This window comes from Aulonocara stuartgranti (assembly GCF_965226115.1).
Source record: "Aulonocara stuartgranti genome assembly, chromosome: 23".
Classification (NCBI taxonomy): domain Eukaryota; kingdom Metazoa; phylum Chordata; class Actinopteri; order Cichliformes; family Cichlidae; genus Aulonocara; species Aulonocara stuartgranti.
The window spans coordinates 7,713,164-7,738,298 of record NC_138958.1 but is presented as its reverse complement, the minus strand read 5'-3'; the positions used below and the strand labels follow the sequence as shown (position 1 = coordinate 7,738,298).

The 25,135-nt window shown below is 40.0% G+C and overlaps 2 protein-coding genes across 4 annotated transcripts; one reads left to right on the top strand and one right to left on the bottom strand.

The window, feature by feature from the left end:
- Positions 1–402: 402 nt before the first annotated feature.
- Positions 403–13,939, top strand: prkaa2 (protein kinase, AMP-activated, alpha 2 catalytic subunit). The gene is made up of 10 exons (XM_082523753.1): positions 403–593; positions 1,800–1,941; positions 3,755–3,848; positions 6,014–6,158; positions 7,711–7,798; positions 7,997–8,221; positions 8,616–8,778; positions 8,950–9,288; positions 9,420–9,546; positions 10,551–13,939. Exons 1-10 carry the CDS (start codon positions 494–496, stop codon positions 10,799–10,801), a joined length of 1,674 nt encoding a protein of 557 aa, XP_082379879.1. The 5' UTR covers positions 403–493; the 3' UTR covers positions 10,802–13,939.
- A 298-nt stretch (positions 13,940–14,237) lies between these two features.
- On the bottom strand, positions 14,238–23,882 carry LOC309700278 (uncharacterized protein). 3 transcript variants are annotated; one of them, XM_082523752.1, is made up of 21 exons: positions 23,808–23,882; positions 23,616–23,705; positions 22,090–23,258; positions 21,808–21,977; positions 20,752–20,940; positions 20,372–20,654; positions 20,149–20,267; positions 19,994–20,022; positions 19,845–19,879; positions 19,514–19,682; positions 17,643–17,802; positions 17,387–17,510; positions 17,250–17,284; positions 17,086–17,161; positions 16,932–16,966; positions 16,162–16,231; positions 16,021–16,080; positions 15,894–15,913; positions 15,660–15,705; positions 15,019–15,111; positions 14,238–14,919 (listed from the first exon to the last, which is right to left on the bottom strand). In XM_082523752.1, the coding sequence occupies exons 2-20, from the start codon at positions 23,622–23,624 to the stop codon at positions 15,021–15,023; spliced, it is 2,889 nt and encodes a 962-aa protein (XP_082379878.1). In that variant the 5' UTR covers positions 23,625–23,705; positions 23,808–23,882; the 3' UTR covers positions 14,238–14,919; positions 15,019–15,020. The 3 variants fall into 3 exon arrangements, with proteins under 3 accessions (XP_082379878.1, XP_082379877.1, XP_082379876.1); XM_082523751.1 differs by having other exon boundaries at positions 14,995–15,111; positions 23,616–23,845; XM_082523750.1 differs by having other exon boundaries at positions 23,616–23,844.
- Between the last annotated feature and the right edge of the window lie 1,253 nt (positions 23,883–25,135).

Here is a 25,135-nt window from a genome sequence, read left to right as displayed (position 1 = left end):
GTTTGATGTGACCAAATACTTATTTTCCACCCTAATTTACGAATAAATTCTTTACAAATCCTACCATGTGAATTCATGGATTTTTTTTCACATTCTGTCTCTCACGGTTGAAGTGTACCTCTGGTGCAAATTACTGACCTCTGTCATCATTTTAAGTGGGGGAACTTGCACAATCGGTGGCTGACTAAATACTTTTTTGCCCCACTGTATATATATATACACACATCTATATATTTAGACCGTGAGGGTTAGTATTTGACTGGGCTACTAAACTCAACATAACACCCTGTTGGTTGCTCCGTGCAGGGTAGGTGGGAGAGCGCGCCTGGTTCTTGGAGGGATAATTCGCGTGCGTGCGCGCGTTTTCCGCCGTTGGTGGTTCTTCACTCTGAAGTGCCCCGCCCCCCTCTTCCCCGCCCCCCGTGCGCTGCACAGGCCAGGCAGGCAGTTCTCCCACCTCACCGAGCGAGCCAAGCCGTCGGTAACGGAGAAGATGGCAGAGAGGCAACAACAGAAACACGAAGGCAGGGTAAAGATCGGCCATTACATCCTCGGCGACACGCTCGGAGTGGGGACATTCGGCAAAGTGAAGAGTTAAGTCCTGTTTCTGTGTCATGCCAGGCTTCATGTGTACGTTTGTGCCTTCAGTTGGAGTAGTTAATGCCAAGTAGTCGCTGTGCCCCCACTCCCCTACCACCCCTTTAACGCTTCGTGTTCAACTTGCTGGTGGTCAGTGAAGCAGTTGGCGTAGTTGAGCGGTTTAACCACGGCAACAGACTGGATTTTAAACGTACTGTAGTCTGAGAATCTGACCGCTTCAAAGTCAAATTCTTTCACCGAAGCCCCCTTCAGTAGCTGCTGTTATCAGCTATGGCAGGTGATAAAACCTGGATGCATAGAGATGCACAGTCACACTCGCATTATTATGGTATATCGTTAAGTAATAAGGACTGTGCGGTGGTGGCTGTCCTTTGCCCTGTCTGGCGACAAAGGACGATTGAAGCTTACCGTTTGACCCACCGTGGGAACCTAACGTTGAACTGACATTAATTTTGCAAGCTAGTCCGATGTGTTATTCTCTGCTAGCCGGTGGTAGCTTGTTAAGTGCTTGTCAAGTCGAGCAAACCCTAAACAATCTTAAAGCTTCAATAGGATGCGTATAACAGATTATTATTAGGGTAGCCTTCGCTAGTTCTCTGACACTCAGCATGACCTTGTGAGCTTTAACTCTATGCTCACCCCGCCTGTTTCTTGCGTGTGCTGCTAAAAACATTTGCTACCATGGCTATTTCTGAACATCATCATCAAGGAAAATGATTTTGCTCACACTCCCAAACCACTAGGAGAAAATCTGTGTAAAGTCATGTGTGAAAGAATAAAAAATGACTGTGTGTGTGTGTATGTAATGCTTGCTCGTTTCAGGTTACTGCTTGTGTGTTAGTTGTGGAGCAGTTCATGCCCCAGTTCGTATCTGACTCTGAGTTTCGTGTGCAGTGTTTGGCAGCTGCAATAACAGCTTGGTTTCAGAGCCTCCAGCAGGCAGATAGCTCCAACACTATAAACAAACGCATGGAAAGAAAATAGGGGTTACAAAAGAGAGCAAAAGCTCAATATAACAAACGCAGTTCATTCACTACTTTGTGCAAGCTTCCTACGCAACAGGACTCCAAATCAAAGTGTAACCCTTTTAATCCACACCAAGCTGCTTATGTAGTAGGTTATGTGATTTATTTATTTTTTATTAATTTTTTTAGCCTCTGTGGTCTGTCTCTTTCATGTCTGTATTCTGTTGTTTTTAGTTGGCGAGCATCAGTTGACAGGCCATAAAGTGGCTGTGAAGATCCTGAACAGACAGAAGATCCGTAGTCTCGATGTTGTGGGGAAGATCAAACGAGAGATCCAGAATCTTAAGCTGTTCAGACACCCACACATCATCAAGCTGTAAGTACAGAAAGACGACACATCCGTCTGTCAGATTTAAGACTCAGACTCAGTGAAGACTGACAAGCTTTGCAGAGAGATAACTGGGCTCTCTTTTATTATTGCTTGTTGTAACGTGGGTTCTTTGCTGTGTGTTGTGGCATGCTTTGCTTGTTTACATGTGTTTCCTAGAGCTGTACTCTACTGAGCATACCCACAAGGGTCACAGGAGGTAAAACACACAAACATACCAGTGCATGCACACAAGCTTGGAGCTAGATAAAGAAATGTGCTCTGGCTAGGACAAATCTCCAGTTAATATGCTGGATATTGTTGTAATGAAGGAGCATGTCTAAATCCCTCTCTCCTCATGGATTTTTCTGTGACTTTGTTGTCCTTCTTTCTCTTTCCTTCTATCTCCCTGGCCTCTTTCCCCTTGTTAGTCCATGTCTGTCCGTCCCTCTCAACATTGTTTGTGATATTTTTAGTCTAGGGTTATGGTTAGTCCACTGTAAAACTCTAAGCAATGGCAGATATGCGAGTTGTCAGGTCATAAGCTGGAGTGCTGTGGAAGTCAGTGTCAGAGACGTATACAGTAATAAACACATGCACACTGTGTACACTTCTTGTACAGACGTGGAAGCAGTTTAACATACTGACCATGACTATAAAAGCTGCCACACTCTCAACTGTTAGAAGAAAAAAGTTATTTGTCTTAATGTTTCTCCTCCCATAGTCCCTGTGGTGTTAGGCTTCACCCAGCTTGACAGTATTGAAATAGATTGTGATAAAGTTTATATTCTACCACCGGCAACCATTCATGAAATTGTGCCTGCAATTTAACATACCTGACCTTTATGAAAGCAACCCAATATCACAGCCTTGCTGTGCCTTTGTTTCTGTGTACTAATGCTGTGTATTGTTTATGTAGACGATATAGGTTTAGACATTCCGGTTCACCCATCTGTGTCTTTGTTTTGAAAGAAAAGCACATTTGTTCTTATTTCCAGTAAATTAATCAGAAATGTCATGAATGACAAATATGACTGACTGGTGATTTTTTAATAGCAACAATGACTCCTGTGTCCTGTTGCACAAGTTACAAAAATGATCATGAGAAGAAACCTCTCCAAATATGATAGCACATCTGATAACTGCTGTGTTGATTAAAGAAACAGTTCATTTAGTTAGCTGAGTTACTGGAACATCAACTCTTGCCTGCTCGATAACTGAAGATGCCATAGGAAGGTGTGTCCTACCCCCTACATAAAACCACAAAAACTTGAACCTAAATAGAAAGTGGAATGAGAGGCCTGCAACACAGAGCAAGGAAACAAATGCATCAGATACTCTATTTTGAGAAACAGACACCCCATGGGTCCTAAACTGGCAGCTTCACTAATTGGTAACCACAAAATACTATTTCTGGGATCAGCAGTGAAGAAGCAGCTCCCGGAGACCTCCCTTGTAGGCAGAGTTGCAAAGAAAAAGCCATATATCCTTCTGCTAATGTCTTTTGCCCATCATAATCTTTTCCTGATATACTCAAAAAACTGGACAAGCAATTCAATTAAAAACATGTAATTTCTAATTAACGATTCCATTACTGACTATGTCAGGTACAAGAGTTTTAATTATTTTAATGTTATTTTGATTAAAAATTAATCTACCTATAAAAAAGGGACATGTCTAAGTGATCTCACTTTTTAATTTTTGAGAATAAAAGGTGAAAATAGAAGATAGAAGGTGAAATCAACTAATAAATGTATTAAAAGTTCATTGTAATACAACATTTTTTTTTTGTTGTTGTTTTTGTTGTTGTTGTTGTTGTCAGGTACCAGGTCATAAGCACCCCGACAGATTTTTTCATGGTTATGGAGTATGTGTCGGGAGGTGAGCTGTTTGATTACATCTGCAAGAATGGACGGGTAAGATGACATTCTTCTATTATCTTGCTGGTAGATTTCAGCCTGGCTGAGTACAGTGGTCAATGAATCATCAGAAATTCTTTTATTATCCAGTGGCATGGTTAGCTGACTAAACAGAAGCCTGACTGGTTAAACAGTTCTGACAGTTTAAAAGCAATTGTTGCATATATTTGGTAAACATATCAAGCAAAAATCTGATGATGGTTTTTTTCTTGGGGTTGTGCAGTAATCCAAGTAGACTTGCTGTTAAAAATAGCTGAGTGTATTTATACTTAACTTTGTGTTGACTGTATTTTTTCACATTATTTAAATCCACATCCTTCACATTATATATATTATAAACTGTATGGTCTTGCTTTAGCTTTAAATATATCTTCTTACTACTGTCATTTTGAGTAGGTATCTATATTTTAATTAACTTATAATGTACATTTAAACTATGTTCCTAAACATGTGCACTGTTTTCAAGTGCAACTTACAACGTCTCTCCTTGTTTTGTCATGTATACATTACATCGTATTACACTGTAATAGTGGATGCTCATGTTAAACATGGGCAAACTTTAAAAAACTTAGATGAAGTCAATTTATGTGAAAGTAATTCCTTTGAGCCAAAGTTTCATGCTTTAGATTCGTCTAAACATTTAATTTCAGGCAGTTTTTTCTGCCCTTAGCTCTGTGGGTGTCAATGAAAGCAGATGTCTCTAGAGCACAAAGCTCTACCTGTGAGCATAAAAAACATTTCTTAGATTTTCTGTTTACGAGGGGCAACCATCCATCCATCCATCCATTCGCTTCCGCTTATCCTTTTCAGGGTCACGGGAGCCTATCCCAGCTGTCACAGGGCGAGAGGCAGGGTACACCCTGGACAGGTCGCCAGTCTGTCGCAGGGCCAACACACAGGGACAGACAACCATTCGCACTCACATTCATTCGCACATTCACACCTAGTGACAATTTGGATTTTCCAATTAACCTATCCCCACAAGCTGCATGTCTTTGGACGGTGGGAGGAAGCCGGAGTACCCGGAGGGAACCCACGCAAACACGGGGAGAACATGCAAACTCCACACAGAAAGACCCCGGCCTGGTGTTGGAATTGAACTCAGGACCTTCTTGCTGTGCGGCAACAGTGCTAACCACCGTGCCACCGTGCTGCCCGAGGGGCAACTTTCTTCTGATTGATTGAGGGGCAACCAATCAGAAGAAAGTTGGTTTAAAATGAGGGTAAAGATGGCTAAAATGGCTTGTTTCAGACATCATATTAACTGATAGGTTCCACAGGCCTAGTATGACATAAATATGGTTTATTTTGAACTGCGAGTCACGAAAAGCTGCCCTAGTAAAGTCTAGTAAAGCCATTCATAGTTTTCTATTGATGTTTATGAACTTCACCTTTTGAAATTGAAGTAGCGTGACTCTTAATGGACTGCATGGTTATGCATTAGTCCTACACAGCACCTACACACAGCTTTGCAGAACGTTGCATGTCTTACCTGGTTATGTCGCCAGGGTCAGAAACATCCAGAATGTGCACTACTTCTACTCTTGTACATGTTTGTGCTATTGTTGGTCCTTTAGTCCTGCTTCTGCCAAGGAGAGCGAGCCAAAGTCACTCATTATAGTGAAGTGAAACTAGTGTTAAAAGCAATGAAACTGTCCACTGTCTTTGCTTTTATTGCTGTTTTTTTTAATCTTTTGATCTTTTTTGTGCTTCTTTCTCTTTTCATGAACTCTGTTGTCACTACCTTTTGTGTTAAAGCCCATTATCCACTAGTCCGTAGGCAGCGTTCTACAGTTTAGAAAACCAGACTATTTAAAATCACTAGCTTTTTACATTTAGCATCCACAAAGCTAGCTATTCCCTCAGGTCATTAAGGGCACTTAAAAGAGATAAATGGGCTAATTATTATTGATCTTAAATTAATTACATGCATAGAAAACACAGTCTGAAATGTTTTCCATTTCTAATAAATCAGTAAATGAATGTTTTCCATAATAACTCTAAATGTTAGTGCTTTTTTTTTTTTTGCACTGGCTCAACAAAATCTGCTAGAAATGTTTTTAAAGTTGGGTCCTGTTGCAACTGACCCAGTTGCATACTTGTAGATCAGAGGGAACATCATCACTCAGATCAGTCAAGTCCATTCATTTTGTGTCTTTCAGGTGGAGGACACTGAAGCACGCCGCCTTTTCCAGCAGATTATCTCAGCTGTAGACTACTGTCACCGGCACATGGTGGTTCACAGAGACCTCAAACCTGAGAATGTCCTATTGGATGCCAATAAGAATGCCAAGATAGCAGACTTTGGTAAGAAAACAGTTATAGCTAGAGGGGGAGACATAAAAACAAGCTTGACAATAGAATCTTTTGTAAATTCATGATAAGAGGACAGATAAAATACTGAGGTTTGTTTAGGGTGACAGAGTAAAATTACATAGTTTAAATAAAGCCAAGTGACAGCTGTTTATGATTCAACACATGCAGTAACTTTGTTAACTTGAAGAAAAATGTGAAATATAATTGTGCACCTTTTAGCTTTATTAAATGATAAGGAAAATTTCACTTGAGAATGCCTCTTATCAGTTAAGGCCTTAATTTTTGCAATTTAAGTTAAAAATCCTGATGTAATATGACCATGAAAGAGAGAAATATTTCAAAAACACACAAGGGCCCTTATGCGCAGCAGGGCGTGTGGGGTGGAGAGACATCCCTTAGCAACGGCAAGGTTTCATATCAAGTCTGGCAGGAAGCCTTGAGGCCCAGTGTCATCTGATAGGGAAGGAATCAAGGGGGGGTGTGGCAGTGGAGTACAGCAGGAGAAGTGTTTTGGCTGAGAGCAAAAAATACTGGCAAGCAGAGCAAGGGAGTGTTAAGGGACCAGGGATAAAAGATAAAGGGAAGGTCAGCACAACACAAAGGGTCTGACGTTTAATGTTTGGCAGAGACCCTGGTAGGCAGAGAGAGGCTCATCCAATTAAACGAGCTGTGTGTTTAGAGCTTAGTGTCTTGGAGAGTAAAGAAGGATAAAGGTCTCAGTAGTGTCCGCAGTGTGTAACTCCCTGTTGGGCTATGTTCAAATTTAACCTGCAGACAGGTGACAGATTAGGGGAAAAACCTGAACCCTTGACCCGTGCGAGGAGGGGTGCTGGAGATCTGTTGTGTTGTTGGGATCTTTTTGCTGGCAGGGTTTGACTAGCCCTTCTGTTCTGACCTTTTAGAGGAAAGGGTCACTAGAAATCAATGCCTTATTACTTCATCCTGGGATGAAACATTTCTATCCTGACTCCTAGAGTTGTCGCTTTAAGGATTACAGTACCCTGTTTATAGGCCATTAGTGGTCACTGACTGGATTCATGAGGATGGAAAACATAGTCATATACTGTGCTGTTTTGGGTCTTTCTGTGTGAAGTTTTGCCTCCAGAGACATGATTGTCGGTTAATTTGTGATTCTAAATTGGCAATAGGGGTGAGTATGACTAGTCTTTCTCGTTGTGCCAGCTCTGTGCTGGACTGGCACTCTGTCACAGACATGACAGATAGACAGTGATAGGTTTCACTCCCTTGAAACCCTAAGTTGAATGGAAAGAAGAAAATATATCTGTCCATTATTAGAAATTAAGAAAATTGATAGAATGATATAGGTTCACTGCTCTCCACCCCCCATCTCCACCAAATGATGAAATATCTTTTGAGGGTACTTGAACACCTTAAAAGAGTTCTAAAGCTGAAGCTGTTCTGGTGGCAGCTGGTCGCTCATCTCCATACTAAGATGCTTTGTTGTTGTTATGCTTGTTACTGTAAGAATAAAGACGGAGAGATATTAATGTTCTCTTGCCATTTAACTGGGATTGTCCGACAGGACTGTCAAACATGATGTCAGATGGAGAATTCCTACGAACTAGCTGTGGCTCACCCAATTATGCAGCTCCAGAGGTCATCTCAGGAAGGTTTGTACGTCTATTTTTTGTGTGTGATCATACAACCAACTATTTTTTTAACTGCCTCATGGGATAAGTCATAAACAAACCATTTAACCATTAACCTATAAATCACTGTGGAAAAAAAGCGTTTCTGGTGGTTAAGCATCTGGCTTTTTTTTTTTTTTTTTTTTTTTTAACTGTCACATCCTTTCATCTCTCTGTTAGACTCTATGCAGGCCCAGAAGTTGACATCTGGAGCTGTGGTGTGATTCTGTATGCCCTGCTGTGTGGCACCCTGCCCTTTGATGATGAGCATGTCCCCACACTGTTTAAGAAGATCAGAGGAGGTGTCTTTTACATCCCAGAGTATCTGACCCGCTCTGTGGCCTCGTTGCTGATGCTCATGCTGCAGGTGGATCCTTTGAAGAGAGCCACCATCAAAGACATCAGGTACTGATCCCACTGTCTTGAATCCAGAGGCCTCCTTTAGCTATATTGTTAACACTTTTTTATTAATATTATACTGTATGTTTCTCTTCATATATCATTTTTTTTCTTGAAAAAAAAAAGAGTTCTTTAACTAATGTTGCCACAAAAGAAAATGCCATAGCTTTATAACTCAAGTTATAGCTTTATTTTCTTTCCTCAATATGTCAAATATTTAGTTCCCTGTCCACTCTTTTATAACTGTTAGCTCTGTAATGTGGCACAGGATTATTTTATTACAGACTCCTCTGTTTGATAATCCAGCTTGAAGCAAGCTAAAAGTCATACCTTGCGTGTCTGATAATGTCAGTATTGAGTTTGGGATGAAGCGTTTGAGTTGATCAATGTTTTTTGATAGGGAACATGAATGGTTTAAGCAGGACCTACCAGGCTACCTTTTCCCAGAGGATCCATCATATGATGCGACTGTTCTGGATGAAGAGGCTGTCAGGGAAGTGTGCGAAAAGTTTGAATGCACTGAATCTGAGGTTGTGACCAGCCTGTACAGTGGAGACCCACAGGTGCTCATTGTCTTTGTTCTAGTACATGTTTTCTATGTTTGATAAACTTAACCTGATATATTATGAAAGCTGTAAACAACGTTTGTAGGTTTCAGTAGTATAATGGTCTGTTGGGAGTGAATTATCTTATTGGTCTTCACTTTATTTTTCGTCATCCTTCTGTTTACGCAGGATCAGTTATCCGTAGCCTATCACCTCATCATAGATAACAGGCGCATCATGACCCAGGCCAGTGAATTCTATTTGGCGTCCAGTCCTCCACAGGGCTCCTTTATAGAGGAGGGAATGCCGTTGCCCCCTGGAGTTAAACCTCACCCAGAGAGGATGCCTCCGCTCTTGGCTGACAGCCCAAAGTCGCGTTGTCCTCTGGATGCTCTCAACACCACTCGGCCTAAACCACTGGCAGTGAAGAAGGCTAAGTGGCACCTGGGTATCAGGAGTCAGAGCAGACCCTATGATATCATGGCTGAGGTGTACAGAGCTATGAAGCAGCTAAACTTTGACTGGAAGGTGCTTATACATACATAAAGCACATCACTGCAAAGAACCCCACACAAACAGAGTCTCTGTTTTGGCTGTTTTTAAAATATTTATTTATATATTTATTGACTCTTTTGTGTGTGTGTGTGTGTGTGTGTCAGGTGGTGAACCCATACCATTTGCGAGTTCGAAGGAAGAATCCAGTGACAGGCAACTTGGTGAAAATGAGCCTGCAGCTCTATCAAGTGGACAACAGATCCTACCTCCTTGACTTCAAGAGCATTGATGGTTAGTAACACATTAAGCAGGTTTCACAATCTAGTCACAATCAATACATGACTAATTTAAAACCAAAATAAAATACACATTTTCCAAATCATAAAACATGCGTGGCCTTTGTGCAGGTGTAAAGCTGCTGATGTTTGTCCTTAATTTTGTCATTCTAAAGTTGAGCTGAAATGAATAAAGGCGTGAACTGCACTTCACAAGGTTGTCTAAGAAAATTGCAGCTGTAGTCACAAAACATAAAAAAAAGAAAAAAGTTGTTTTATGAAAAAGCTCCTTTTTCATGTTAAAGCGTTGAGAGTGGGTTCAGCAATCCTACAGCCTGAGGAAAGAAACCGTTTTGAAGTGTGTTGGTACTAATGTATTACTTGCAAGATGTCTTTTAGTATCCTTTCTGCGTAGACACCTCACCTCACCGGTGCCTTTGATGCTCAGTAGATGGGTGTCTGTGATCTATTATTTACATTTAGACCATTTAAATCATCCACTGCAGAGATTTCTGGTCTTGGATTGTGCATATAATATTAACTCTTTTTGTCAATAATGAGATTAAATCTTCTTCTGAGGATACGTAACTATATTTAAAAAAATTTAACAGATTTAATATCACGTCATTTGAAGCCTAAAATATTTTAAAAGGCTATAAGAAACTTCATACATCCAATAGATGACATTATTATTTAGATGACAGATATATATTTTTATGGTTATGCAAATCAGGTGAATGAGTCATCTTGTACTTGCTTTAGCACAGAATTGCACTTCAGGAAGAGAGGACCACTACTTATTAAAAAATGCATTGACATCGTTTTTAAGACAAAATGTACCATTAGCTTTGTGTCTTTTGTTTTAAATGACCTCTTTTAGCATTTAGCACTGGTTCGAAATAGCTGGACTGATTTGTGTACTGTCTCACAGATATTTCTCACAAAGTTTAATAAAACAAAAGTTAACGTAGTAGTTACTTTATGAATGACTACTAATATTTGCTGTTGCTGTGCTTCTAGATGACATCATCGAGGCAGTGGGCTTTAAATCGGGCTCATCCACTCCTCAGAGGTCAGGTTCCACAGCCGGTCTCCACAGGCCCAGACTGAGCATTGACTCGGCAACCCCAGCGATTGATCTGCCCCAGCTCAGCTCCTCTCTCCCGGGATCCCTGTCTGGTAGCTCCCATCTGCTCACCCCACGTCAGGGATCACACACCATGGACTTCTTTGAAATGTGTGCCAGTCTGATCACTACGCTAGCACGCTGAGCCCTGCTGACTTGCTTAGGTCACTGTAACCTGGATGTCAGTGGGGTTTTTAAGCTAATCACAGATCGAGGATGTAGGGAGTGTAGATGTTTGGAGTGACTTCTTCTTTCTGTCTCTTCTCCATCTGTTCTGTTTTACTGGATTGGGGGAAGCGATTGGAAATGTAAATGGCAAGGCAGGTGTGGCATTCGCCTCGGATGAAGAGAGAGAGAATGAGGGGGTAAAATAGTGGGGGTTATTATTTCTTGTTTTGACAGTCATTGGGTCAAAGTCTTGATGTCTTACACATCAGGCTGCAGCTGAGGGGAATCTATGAACTAGTGGAGGCCTGTAAAGTGAGAAGCGAGTGGTCAGAGTTCAGCAAAGCTCAAGCTCACTGTCACTTCTCCCACAAACATCTTCGGCTGATTATCAGTTGCTGAATTTCCTTCACCCACTGTACCACCGATCAAAGGTCAGATTTGCATCTGGTCTTAAATCTTCACTGAGGCAAAGTTGTTAAACTTGACATTAAATCGTGTCAGAGAGAGTATCGCAAAATGTAAAATTCTATTTTTTTTTATTTATGTTGTTTATGAGGAAGATTTTGTTATCCTTGTATTATATTTATATTACAATCATTATGTAGCTGAAAAGTTTGACAGAGAAATACCAAATAAATTACTTTATACATCTTTAAGATTTATATTTTAGCGGTCAGACCCATATTTATTTTTAAGAGGTTTTTTTAGGCATTATAGTTTTTTAATTTAATTACTACTTCAACATAGTTTTACTTGATTTTGAATTGATTGTAGATGAGTAGCGAAGCTCTTTGAGACAGCGGGATAGTAGAATGATGCTCTGCATGACGCCGAGTATGTGTTGCATTGGTGTTGAAGACAGATGCAGACCATCTTACAAGAGTTTGGGTTTTTTTCGGGGGGATATCCAGATATATTTCAAAGCATTCAATCACCCTGCTATTTAAAGCAGTCTTTTATATGCAACACACCCAACAGATCCCTTTACATGCAAGTCCCTAATGAAGACACTTAGACACTTGCTTAGTTATCATAGGGGTGTTCAGTTCAGTCACATATGTAGTAAGCTGAATAAAGACAGGCATTATAGCTGTTTTTAGGTAAAAACTAACATTTTGTTTTATTATTATATTATTAAGCTTTTAAATTAGGCAGATACCCCTTAGAAATTGAGACAGATGCTTAATGTGAGATCTTAAAACTATTTTTATTGGCTGGTGTGGCCAGTTTTTTTTTTCTAACTTGTTAAAATACTTAAGTAAGCCATTAAATTTCAAAACAGAATGACACTGAGGAGGGCAAAAAATAGATGTGAGACGGTGTGTATCTGTTGCACAAGTGTATAAGCCACATGAACTTTTCTACAGTTGCCTTAAACAATGCAACGCATTAATTGGTATGGAGTGTGTTGTGGAAGTTTTCCATACAAGTGTGTGTTTGTGAGCTCAGATAAGTATGGTACTTAACACTGGTGTGTTTAAAGGCTCTTCAGTATAATTGTGATGTCTGGGATGTCAGAGAGGTGACAGAATCAGAAAAGTGAGTGGCGAGAGACAAACCATGACGGTTCGGCGTGGTGCAGCTGTCTGAGCTGTTATCTGTTTCAATTAGTCATTGCTGTCCAGTCTGCACTGTAAAACTCATTTGCTGTGGCCGACAGTTTGCACACTTACTGTTTACTGCACTGCAAACTTTACTGTAACTGTTGTTGCTGGTTGCTATTGATGCACGCCACCGTTCTGTAATGTCCTGTCAGATTTCCATAGTGATGTTGTGTATTGCTATAGTCAGGCATAACATTATATCAAAATCATTTATGACTGAATGTAAATTGAATGCTGGTGCTGCTAATATAAATCCTTTTCTCTCTTTCTCTCACTATGTTCTTCTGGTTTTAAACCTGCTGTTTTGATGTGGGGATACTGGACCGTTGCCTTTCTACTGTTTGCAGTAAGACGTAGAAGTCAGTGGCACTGAGGCAGTTACTGTTCTGCAGAGTGGTGTCACAGAGATTTACAAAAGTGTAAATACAGCACTTAGAAATATACACTGATATAAATATGTGCAGTAAAAAAACGAAATAACTGAAACGACAGAAAAATATTAAATCTGCAGAAATCTTTCAAAATAAAGTTGTGGAACTTCTTCTCCAACACGTCAACCCTGTGAGATGAGCACAGACAAATGCACATTTGTCTAAAAAGTGCTGCCTTTTCGTTTCACATTGGATTCAAACACCACGCTTTCCCAGATCAATATCGGGTCGCTTTTCTCACCTGGTTCTACTTGGTAGTAGACCGAGGTCTGGTTGAACCAGTGAAAGCCACTTTCTGCTACCCTGAAACCCTTTATTTACATGTTCTGTGTATTTGTTCTGTCTGTAAGCTCATACACTGCTCATTGTTCTTTGTCAAGGAGAAATTGTGTTCCCTGCTCCAATATGCTGCTGCATATACACCTTTGTAAACACTAGTCCACAGCCTTTGTCAGCCATCTATTTTACACTATTGCTGTGTCTTAAATTACTTCTCTATTGTAAGCATCTTCAGTCACATCAATATATAATATATGGGCCTTTATGCTTTAATTCCGGGTACTGATGCTCCTAAAAAACACTTGCAAAAATATGTATGATTGAAGTACTATCCAGCAGAAGTCATGGGTGAGATTTAAAAACTCCTCTGACATAACCAGTGTTTACTGTCAGGTGTAGTCTACCATCACAACTGTATGCAAATACCAGTGGCATGATAGTCATGTAAGCTAATTTGTGTTTAGTGCCAGAAGAAATGCTAAAGGGCCTAATTAAATACAAATTTCACATGTTGTACCAAAGTGAGTATTTTCTGTAGTGGGGTTCTTATGATCAGTGTAACCCTAAATACCACCGTGTGTGTGTGTGTGTGTGTGTGTGTGTGTGCGTGTGTGTGTTAGGTATGTGGGTGCACGCTGGTTGTTGTGATTGCCTGTATGCGTGCGTGTTGATACTGTCTCTATATGTCTTTCTGTCTGATTGAGGTTTGGATTTCTCATGTTATGCGTTGCATGATATTGCTGTATTGATTTGCACTTTAATGAATATTTATTGGAAAAAAAATAAACATAAAAAAAATTCCGTCTTAACGTGCTTTCATAGAGTCACACAAACTCACACCCACTACAAATGCCGGTTGCAAATGACCTCAAGTAATCATCACATTATGTTGTTTATCTATAATACTTATTCATCTGTTTATAGGGAACTGTTAGTGTCAGAGGCAGGTAAAAGCTCTATAAAAAGTAAAGAAAATTCAGTTGATGGATATCCCTCTAGAAGTTGCAGCTATGATCAATACAGAGCAAATGCTATATTTTATACCTATTATATTACACAGCATGCTGGTTATTTGGGTCCAATGAAAAAGAAGTCAAACTCAAAGGTCATATGTATTGTAGCATGAGTAGTCACATAGTCCCTTCCAAATACCACAGTTGACACTGAAAACAATAATGAGTGTACAAATTACAAATTAGCAAAAGCTTATGTGCAAAAAATACAAACACTGTTTTTAAATGCTGGAGTACTGTAGATAAACATAAACCAGGAATATTACTGGTATTAGCTCACATTACTTGCTGCTTACAGCTGGTTAATTGTTTCTAATGGATGCATCTTAAAACAAATGAAGCTTTTTCCAGTATTTCTTAGCTACACACACTTCCATCTGATAAGAAAAACTGCTGTTTCCATTCCGTTGTTCTTTCCCTTATTTCCTCCACTTTAAATATATTTTCCAATCTGGTTTTTGCACAGAAAGCAGTTCATTGTCCCTACGAGAGTTTCCAGGATCACATTGTCCACAAATACTGTGTGTGTCTGTGCAACGCAGTTCACCGTGATCACTTAAAGCAAGCAGATCAACTGTCCCATGCTGGTTCCACATTGCAGCATTTGAAAGAACAGAAGAAAGATTTCCGTTTGCCCAGATGATATAATTCTCATTGTTGTTAAATGTAATTCTACTTCACGAATGCAGTCATTGGATAAATAAGATCATAGTCCAGCAGGTAATGCTGCAGACAAATGCAGTTCCACCTGGGGGAGTTTCTGTTCAGCTGTTAAGACAGAAAAACATCATGTCATCATGGCATGTGCACAGTGATGGACAGTGAAGAGTGATTCATCCTTGCCTTGTTGTATGAAGGCCACTTTACCTTCACTCCACTCCATCGGCATACATGACAGGAGGAGGTAAAATGAGTGTATCCGGAACAAAATCTGTATCTCCTGCTGACACAGCCTCAGGCCTGTAGAAAAAAAACATGAAAAAAACTCAGTCTTTCATCTATCACCTTATATTCTTAACCCAGTAACTCATTCTTCCCTCGAAGGGAGGTAGTATGTAATTGGTTCTATTTCAATCAGCTCGAGATGATTTTATTTTGGTGAATTTCTGGTCAAGGTCAAGGTCACACCAAATGTAAAAAGTAGTAAAAGCTTTATATTACCCATGGAAATATTGGGTATATTGAGTATATGCAATATACTCTTCTGTGCTCTTCTCTTTAAGTGCTCTTGTTATGTAAATGCTGTCTGTTGCACTAAGCACAGAGGAGGGACCTACTTGAGAATTAACAACTCATTGTTCTGTCAGGAGTCAACCTGGCTTAACTTCCTGGTGGCGTTAAGGTGGAGTTAAAAGCTTTCTTTCTCTCAGAGATTAAAAAAAAGGAAGACATTTACTCTTTTCATGCTTATCAAGCTGTTCCAGGCAAAAAGGAAGGAACCCTCTCCGTCTACAGGTCGGACAGCATGTTTGACATTTTTCTGTGTGCGTTATTCTTTCTGTACTTACGTGTGATTTGCTTCTTGTGCCGCATTCACAGAACCTGCAGTGTAACCTGAAGATGTATTGATATTGCAATTTAGAAATCAGTTTATAAAAACTTTATGATAATACTTTATGAATGTTTTTTTTTTTAAATGCTTCTTCCAGCATAAGTGTATTGCCTGAAAGTGCATCAGCATTAGGTTTGAAAAAGTAGTACATTAGTGACTTTTTAAATGTGATTTTTAGGGCATTACTTACTCATTACTGGTTCATCGGTGCTGTTAAAAAGAAGAAAAAACATAAATTGAAAAGAAGCTCTGGATGTGTGTGTACATGCACGCTCGTGGATGGACAACATTGTTACATTTTTCTCCACCATGCCTACCTTGCAGCTGGCTCTACATTTTTTTGTGAATGGAAAAATGTGGACAACCTCTGAAGTGCTCTATAAGGAGAAATAAAAAGAATTATATGAGTCTGCGCGTGTCTGTATGTGTTTCTGTAAGAGTGAAACAGGTGAACTCACTGGTTGTGGGAGCTATCATGACCCATGTCACTGTGACTGTGCTGGTGGTTCACGCTAAGGTCTTTGTTTCCTAAAGACGAAATCACACAAGCGACAGATAAATAACTGTATACAAGTAAACATACAACAGTTACACCAAGGAAATAATTCCTAAGTTACCAGACCTAAGATTAGCCATTACATATTTTACTAGCAGCTTCCTGTTTAAGCACCTGCTTGTCTAATGAGTCACATTGCAGGGAATTAACGTTTAAAGAATGCCGTAATGAAAAGTCCATTGTTCATTAAAGACGTTTAGAAGGGTGCAGTTTTGTAATTTCGGTAGTTGTGAAGAAATTATAATTGGATAGAAACTTGATACAACATCCAGAACATCAGTAAGTCCTCAAGGACTTGTTTATGGACTCAGATTGAGTGTTTTTTATACTGAGGGCGCTCACACACTCGCAGTTGTGTTGCAACCTCACATAAGCCTTCCTGTGTTTCTCTGAAACAGCTGCTGCAAAATATCAAGTCTGTAGTATCTTTGTTTACTGTATCTGTTAACCCACATCAAGATAACAAATTGAGGAAATCAACATGACAAACACAAGTGTCCCATTTATTTTTGTATTGTACTGAAAGGTGACTTTTAAGTGAGTAATTCAGTAAGTGATTCATTATGCTTTGTTTAATGTATGTTTCCAGTAAACAATTAAAGATCTTCCCAAACTTGTTTTTTTCACAAGAGCTGACTGGGGAATGGTGCTGCCTAAGTTGTTATGTCTTACCCACATCTGGCATGGAGAATGTCCGGGTATGACCTCTGCAGGAAAAAAGAGTGCCAAAAAAACTGTTAATAGCAGATTGATCACCTTAACTCTTGTCCTCAATAGAAACAAGCAGTAAACACCAAAAGTAGAGCATAATTGAGCATTTACTCACAGTACAGCCTGTGTACTTGGAGAACCAGAGGGAGGTTCATCATCATCACCGCTCCACTCCTCACTGTCGTCTGTGACTGAGCATGTCAACATCAAAAATATTAAACTGCTGCTGAATAATTTCACTGTATTTTGTTATCTTGGGTAGAAACGGGAAACACTTACAGCTTTCTCCTGGTAATTGATAATGGTTTGAGTCACTGGGGGAAATAAAAATCATCTGTAAATAACTTTTTAACTTAAAGGTAATAACAGTAGTAGAAGGTTACACATGATAGCTTGTTATTGGATGAAACTCTTACTGTGAAATCATGCGGGCACCGTCTGGTTCGATAAAGTTATTGTTTGACCCGGGATGAGTTTTCCTTCCCAGCTCTAACATCTCCTTGATGTCCAGTTCCACATGGTCAACGGCGACATACCCATCTAAAAACACATTCACATGGTCGTTATTCAGTCATTTCAGATGTCATTTCAGATTATAGCACTTATGTTTCAAAAACAGGTTCTTGCATCCTTTTATCCTTTTAATCTTGATTGTTTATTTTTTTAACTCACAGCTGTTGGTGCTGTCTCTGGCCAGCCACTTTCCTTTGGGGCAGTTTGCTGTTCGAATAATGCTGATCGTGTCTCCTGCTTTGACGGGGAGATCAGTCTTTCGTCCCTTTGCAGTTACAACTACTCTTGCCTGGTAAAGGGCATCCTCCTGTCCTGTGATCTAACAAACACAGTTACATGTTAACACTGAATATTCCTCCACTTGCACTCAAATAACCTCAATAAACAATATTCATGTAGCACTTTTGAAAACAACACTACAAGAGGCTTTATACCACAAAACAAATACATGTGTTCACTAGCTGGATGGTGGGCTAATCGTGTAATTTATTCTATTAAAGAGCAGTCTCCTGACAAATAGTTTGTTGTTGTGCAGAAACACTGAGATGACTCCCATTTGCCTGATGCATGCTGTTACTCTTCATTTTAACAGTCAGAATTTACAGACCTATAGTAGACTTCTTAAGTGTCAGAGTGGGAGGAGCAGTTTATCTTTAACCTGCTGTTATGTTCACAGTACTTACTCTCGATACGTGATTTTGTTCCTGATAAGTAAGAAATGTGTATTATTTTTTACAAAGGCATCTTTCTCAAAGCCAACAGGCTTGCATTTGCTGATCTGAAGGTATTTGAGTGACAAGACTGCCATCTAACTGCCCTGTGGATGCCCAATATAATCTGATCAAGAATTGGAGAAATGAGAAATGGAGTGATGATTTACTTGAATTCCATCATCTGATTTGGGGATTGTTGTTATTGTTGTTGTTGTTTTCTTCTAACTTCTCTCTTTCTCTTTCTCTCTCATTGATCGGAGGATATTTTTATGTCTTCTGCAAAGGCAACAACCCCATCACAATTTCTCCACAGTGCACAGTCTCGTTATGAAAGGATGATGATGTCATGATTGTCAACGAGCAATCATGAGTACTGATGATACAAGTACAATTAGGGGTAGACTGCCTTTTGCAGATAGGACTTGGACCTATCTGCAAAAGGTAGATTAAAAGATTTTATACTGTACAACAATACTGTCTTTATTAGGAAAAAGCACTGTTTCAAAAGGGACATAAGTCCAGGGGGGATATGGGTAAGATTTAAAATCAAAGTAGTTCCACTGAGAATTGCATAGGAACACAATCTCAGCAAGGTAACCATTTCGCACTAATCACAAAAAAAGGTTTGACATATCAAACCATTTAGTTGCCAGATGTATGATATTTACCACAGCTAAGCTGTAAGACTGTCAAAGCATCAGCAGGAGAGGCACCAGGCTTTGAATTGATATGATTATTAAAACTGTCTGTGTTTTATCAATAGAGGAATAGAGCAAAGAAGCAGCACATGATGACATAATAAATGTTGACGTGCTTCTTACATGTACAGTACTTACAGCGTGTGACAAATGTGACATTAATCTTGTAATCCTTGGGTTTTACACTTAATGATATTAACTGGGCTGCTGGCATTTACTCCATTTTTTGTGTTTCTGGTAAAGCCAGCTGCCTGTTGTGTTAAAAAAAAAAAAACAGAGCTAAAGTAGACACAAAACCGCATTTATAGAGTTGTTGCATCTTTTTTGGGTTCATCCCTATGTTAATTATTACAACAGTTTCTGCTACAACACAAACATTAATCAGAACATGTTCAGAACAGTAATATTGTAGAAGAACATGCAGAAATAAAGAATGGCCCATAGGTGTTCTGTCAGAAATATCACAGACAAAACAAATGTTTGCTCGTATTCTGTTTGAGCTTGCACATGTTGCTCACTTCAACTCTTCCACTGCCAGGAATGAATCCAGACAGGTTTGTATGCCCGAACATATACCCCACCCTCCCCCGATGTTTCTTAACCTTCCGTGTTCACTTACCTTGAATTTCTTCTTCATCTCGTTCTCCCTCTTTTCCCTCTCTTTCTGTTCTTTCTTTTCCCGTTCTTGTTTCTCCTTTAGCTCCTTCTTCTCCTTTTCTAGCCGCTGCTTTTCTTTCTTTTTCAGCTCCTTCTCATCAGGCCCCTCTGCAGCTGCTTTCTTTTCACTCCTGAGGAAGGCAGAATGAAGAGGATCATCCAGTTAGAAAAGGACTACTGGTTAATAGCAGAGGAGAATATGAGTGAAACAAAAGCAAATCACACTCTCATCGCTAATTCCCCGGGGATAAGAGAAATTAAAAAATCTCTGGATAAAAAAAATTAGGCCTTACTTGCCAAACCTCAACGTCTTGGTTTTCTCTTGAACCTATAAGTAAGAATAAAGAATGTGGATTAATTAACTTTGAATTAAAATTGCATAAAGAAAGCTTATCTTTTTGAATGAAGAAAAATAAAGTCTTGATTTTACACTGCAGCTTACCGTTACTGGCATTGACTCAACATATGGATCTGTGGTTTAAAAAGAAGGACACAGTTATGTACAATACCAAAGATGCAACCCTTCCAGGCAGTTTCTAATATTACTGTATTAATTTGAGCACAATTCCTATTTTTCTAGTATAAATAGTTTCTTACTCTTTGGCTCTTTGCGTTTCTTGACTTTAGTCTTGACTTTTTTCTTGTCACCATCAGGTGTGGCGATATACTCGTACGCATTTTCCGTGTTCTGATAAACATCGTCTTCTGGTTGGGGCCTGCGTGGGACAAAAAGTTGAACAAACACTAATGAATACTAACTTGTCAGGGATTAAGAACCATTTTAATGAGAAATAAAACAGATTAAATTTGCATGTCTTACTCTGACGCCTGTTGTAAGTCCTGACTGAGAGCATGAGATGATTCTGGTAGTGGATTATTTTGGGATATGTCTCCATATGGTGTCTCTGTGTGGATCTCGGTTTGCGGAACATTACTGTGAGCCTTTGGCGGGTCATAACCGTCTGGAACATCTGCACCTGGGTACATCTCATACTCCAACTCTGATCCCTGCAGCTCGGGAATAGGAATGCCTGAAGCCACATTGTCAACCTCTGGGACATCAGGGGTGTAGGTCTCTGAAAACTCAAGTGGAGCAGGGATATCTGCAGAAGAAGCATAAAGGATTATGACGCATTACAAGAACAGGCCACTGAAGTTTAGCTTTTCTCTAAATTGTGAGTCTAGCACTGGTGACCACACCATTAACTCCCATGACAGGTGGAGGAATGAATTCACTCAAGTTGGCAGAGTTAGGTATGGCAGGTTCCTCTACAGAAGAATTCAGAAGCCCATTATCTGAAATAGTCATCTTGGGTGGAGGCGGGGGAATCGCCTCAGGGACAGGGTCAGGTCCCTCAGTGATTTCTTGCAACAATGGAGAGGGCTGTCCTGGAAGGAATGACATTACATATGAACATATAACAGTTTAGAAGGTTATGACTAGATATGATTGCTAAAAGATTTTGAACTTTAATCTCATTTAAGTCAAAAAGAACCATTCAACATCAAAACTACATCTGAAAGTGAATTTTCCAACACAGAAATAGAGATAGGGCAAGAAAAAGAATAAGAATTGCATATGTAAGGAAACAAAACCAGTCAAACCCACTGTGGAAGTTGTTCTTGTATAACTCTGTAGAGCAGAGCTAATGCATTTATAAGAAATGTGCAGTATAATTCAATTTTGCTACTTTAATTAAAATAAAAAACACATCTCTAGAAACTTGCCCGCTAGCTGCCTTTTGAAGCTGTACAAAACTGTTTGCTGTTGCAGAATAAAAGATTAGAAACCATGTCAAAGGTACTCATCTGTAATTTGTAACAGTAGACTTCATCATATTAAACGAGCTTGACATAAAAACCTGTATGCACAATTTCAAAAATGCAATGCAAATGAAACAGAGCAGCAGACTTCCTGCTCTTTCTGCACTGTGCTTAACAGACGTTGAACTGTTTGTCACTGCATCTCTGACATAGCAAACATACCTCTGCAGCTCTGCCCTGCCTTCTGCTAAGTTGTTTCTGGCACAAAAGAAGAATGTCACCACCTGAGGCGACCTTGTGGCCAGGTATTTTCTGCAGCTAAAACTCTAAGCTATTAAATTATGTTTTGCAGGCCTACAGCACATACCTGATGATGATGAGATAAATTCTTCTCAACTTCTTTTGAGGTGAAGTAAATCCACGGAAAAGTAAGAGGTGGGGAAGAGAGAGGGGGGAGGGGAGCTCTACTGTGGTTATGTTAATTAGACTTACGGTGGTCAATGCCATTGACTTGTGCTGGTTTCGATGGGACGGCATTGCCTGTTCGATCTTCATAATCAATGGGTGGGAGTTCTGGGAGACTTTCAGTGGGGCTCTGACACTGGGAAGATTCCTCAGGTGGAGGGGTAACAGAATAGGAGTGGATGTCACATATCAAGGGGCTAAGAGCAGGTGAGAAATTACATCTTGTTAGTGACTGAGCTGTAAACAGAGATGTTTCTTCGTAACTGCTGGAATGAAACTGTGTGTGTTCCTGCTGTTTGTGTTCTTTACCTGTTGGTCTTCTTGCGTGCATTCTGTAGAGCATTGAAAATCCTCTGGTCACCTGGTGGTGTTCTTTTTCCAGGACTCATATCCTCTGCCCTCTCCAGGGCAGAGAGTGCTGAGACTGGACGCTCTGGTTTGGGAGATGGTGGAACAGATGGAGGGTTTGTGGCTAGAGAAGGAAGTTTCTCCACAGCAGTTATAGAAATATCATCTTTCCCAATCTCAGATGTAATCTCAGGCTCGGCGGGTGATGGAGATGGAGAAGAAACCAGGGAAGGAGAACCAGAGATGACACAGCTGGGTGGAAGAGGTGGAGAGACACTGGGTGGACTGGTAATAGCTTCATCTTGGCTAGAAACAGGAAAAGTGGGATTTTCTATTTCAGGTGGGATTTCACTGGTCAAGATTGGGATTTCAGGTGGTGGGCTCTCAGGTATGAGAGGAGGAGGTAGGTTGAAGGCAAAAGATTCAAGAGTAGTAGAGGTTGGGGACATTTCTACATCAGCACTGTGATCTGGTAAGGTGGGGTTGTCTGGTAGATGGGGCTCTGATGTTGAATTAGGTATTGTTTCCCCACCAGATTCAGAAGGCACTGGGACGAGTGGAGCTAGTCCAGCAATATCTGAGCTTGGGGTGTCCAGAATTGGATCAGCTGAGATCAACACTGAATCTCGTTTTGACTTTTTGAAAAGACTGAAAGGCTTCTTTTTCTCTGTTGTGACTTTAGGTGGGGGTGCGGCTGGCACCAGCTCTGCAGTACTCTCTTTCTGAGTTACAGGGACAACCGAAGGAAGCGTCTTGTCTTTCTTATTAACTTTCTTTTGATCCACGGAATCTTTAAGAAGATTCTCCCTGCTCCCTTTGAGTGTTTTGTGCTTACCACCTTTCCGTTTCCCTTCACTTTTGTCTTTATCGTCGATGAGAGGTTTTTTGCTCTCTTTCGGATCATCTTTGAAGACCACTCTTGGGGCAAATAGTGCCTTTCTTTCCAAGTTCTCATTAATGGTGGTCAGCAGGGAGGGGCGTGCACCTGAAGGGAGGTAATGACTGGGGCTCTGGGGAGGAGAGACCACCTTTGACTTCTCTGGGAGAACAGGTTTTATCTTGGGTTTCTTCAGTATGAATTCTTCTTGTTGAAACTTGGCCCTTATGGCCTGAAAGTCAATCTGTTCCTCCTGATGAAAGTATCACACAGTACAATAGTCTCAATACAGGACCTAAATAAGGTAAATTTTATTTCTCTAACATATTTGGAGTAAGAACAAAATCCCAAATCACTTATTATTAAGAGGAGTTTAGTTCTGGTCTTAATCCGGTAAGATAAACTATGTCATCATTGTAGTAACAACGTTACAGCGTACAGAGCTAAAACTCTGTCTCACTTTACTTAATGTTGTTGTAAGCTTTGATCTTTTTTTTCTTCAAATGTCAGTTTACAGTATTGCCAGGATTTATGTCTGCTAACACAACTTTAAATATATCAATAGCATATTATCCAATCATCATAATGTTACGAGCGTCATGGGACATACCTGTTCCATTGCGCGTTTTAATATCCACAGAAACGACCAAAAAAAACCTCCTGTACGAATAGAGATCGTTCTCTTATTCAGCTTCTCATCCTGTGTCCGTTGGAAAAAAACAAAGAAATTAATTTAAAATAAAAAAGGAAGAAAGAAACTTTAAATAGTGTATTCACTGTTCCAGGTTCCTGCGTGCGTCACCTCTGATCGAGACAAATCTGCGTCCCATGCGCACCCGAGATGGTTTCAGAGGAGGAGTGCGATTGAGTAAAAAACAGTCAGGCTCGTCAAACTAGTCCTGCTGAGCATTTTACGCCACAGCACGATGACTGTCAACAGCTCTTGGATTCTTCTCCCTCTTCTTCAGGAATGTCGCCCGGCTGGCACGACGTGAGTCACTCTCATGAAACCAAGCGGATGGAGATTTTTTTTGTGTTTATTTTCAAAGTGACTCATTTTTTTAAGAATGCTAATCTCTCTTATAAGAACAGTGTATTTTGCTGTTATGAGAGGATGTGGTATAAAAGTTTAATCTTTGATTTATTAACTGTCGCCTAAACGAATCATTCAAATTAAACGTAGAGAAAATGAGATGACCGAAGAAATGTGTCAATAATGTGACATAAATACATTCTGTAAGCGTTGTCTTTATTTGGCAGCTTTGTAACTGTAGCAGACTATAGTCTCTCATACGCTTAACTCACTACCAAGTTGTGTACACTCACCGGTCACTTCATTAGGTACACTTTACTCGTACTAAGGAGGATCTCTTTTTGTCTTAATTCTCACAGATTCAACAAAAGTGCGGGAAACTTTCATCAGAGATTTTGGTCCTTACCAGCATGACCGCATCACACAGTTGCTCTATTGGACTGAGATGTGGTGACTTTAGAGGCTATTTAAGAAACCACTTTGAGATGATTTGAGGTTCGTGACATGGTGCATTCCTAATGGGAGCAGCCATCAGAAGGTGGGCACACTGTGGTCATAAAGGGATGGACAACAACAGTACTCAGATTGTACTGTAGTTTTTAAACAATGCTGACTGAGTTTGTACTAAAGAACCCAAAGTTTTTGAGATATCCCACACACCATTATACCAACACCGCCCCGAACTGTTGTTGCAAGGCAGGAGAAATCTATTTTTGATGCTGTTTGTTGTTGCAGAAATCCAGACTCATCAGTCCAGGGAATGTTTTTTCAATCATCCATTGTCCAACTTTGGTGATGTAGCCTAAATTTCCTGCACGTGGTGCCACTACTGCTGTAGTGTTTCAAGGAGCACTGTGTTCAGAGATGCTCCTCTGCATACCCTGGTTGTAAAGGGAGTTATGTTCTTTTCCTTTTAGCTCAAAACAGTCTGGCCATTCTCCTCTGATCAACAAGGCATTTCGCTTACTGGATATTTTCTCCTTTTTGGGCCATTGCTCTATAAACCCTAGAGATCGTTTTGGGGGGTAAAATCCCCGTAGAGCAGCAGTTTGCCACGTTCACTTAAATCATCTTTCTTCCTTTCAGATGCTTTTTTT

Bases quoted from the DNA above. Each gene is read 5' to 3' on its own strand.
- prkaa2 (XM_082523753.1), top strand. From the start codon at position 494: ATGGCAGAGAGGCAACAACAGAAACACGAAGGCAGGGTAAAGATCGGC. The intron at 7,799-7,996 runs GTTTGTACGTCT...TCTCTCTGTTAG, and splicing joins CCAGAGGTCATCTCAGGAAG to ACTCTATGCAGGCCCAGAAG. The intron at 8,222-8,615 runs GTACTGATCCCA...GTTTTTTGATAG, and splicing joins GCCACCATCAAAGACATCAG to GGAACATGAATGGTTTAAGC.
- LOC309700278 (XM_082523752.1), bottom strand. The intron at 20,655-20,751 runs GTGTGGTCACCA...CTTCTTCTGCAG, and splicing joins ACCTGTCATGGGAGTTAATG to ATATCCCTGCTCCACTTGAG. The intron at 17,162-17,249 runs GTAAGTGTTTCC...TGACATGCTCAG, and splicing joins TCAATTACCAGGAGAAAGCT to TCACAGACGACAGTGAGGAG.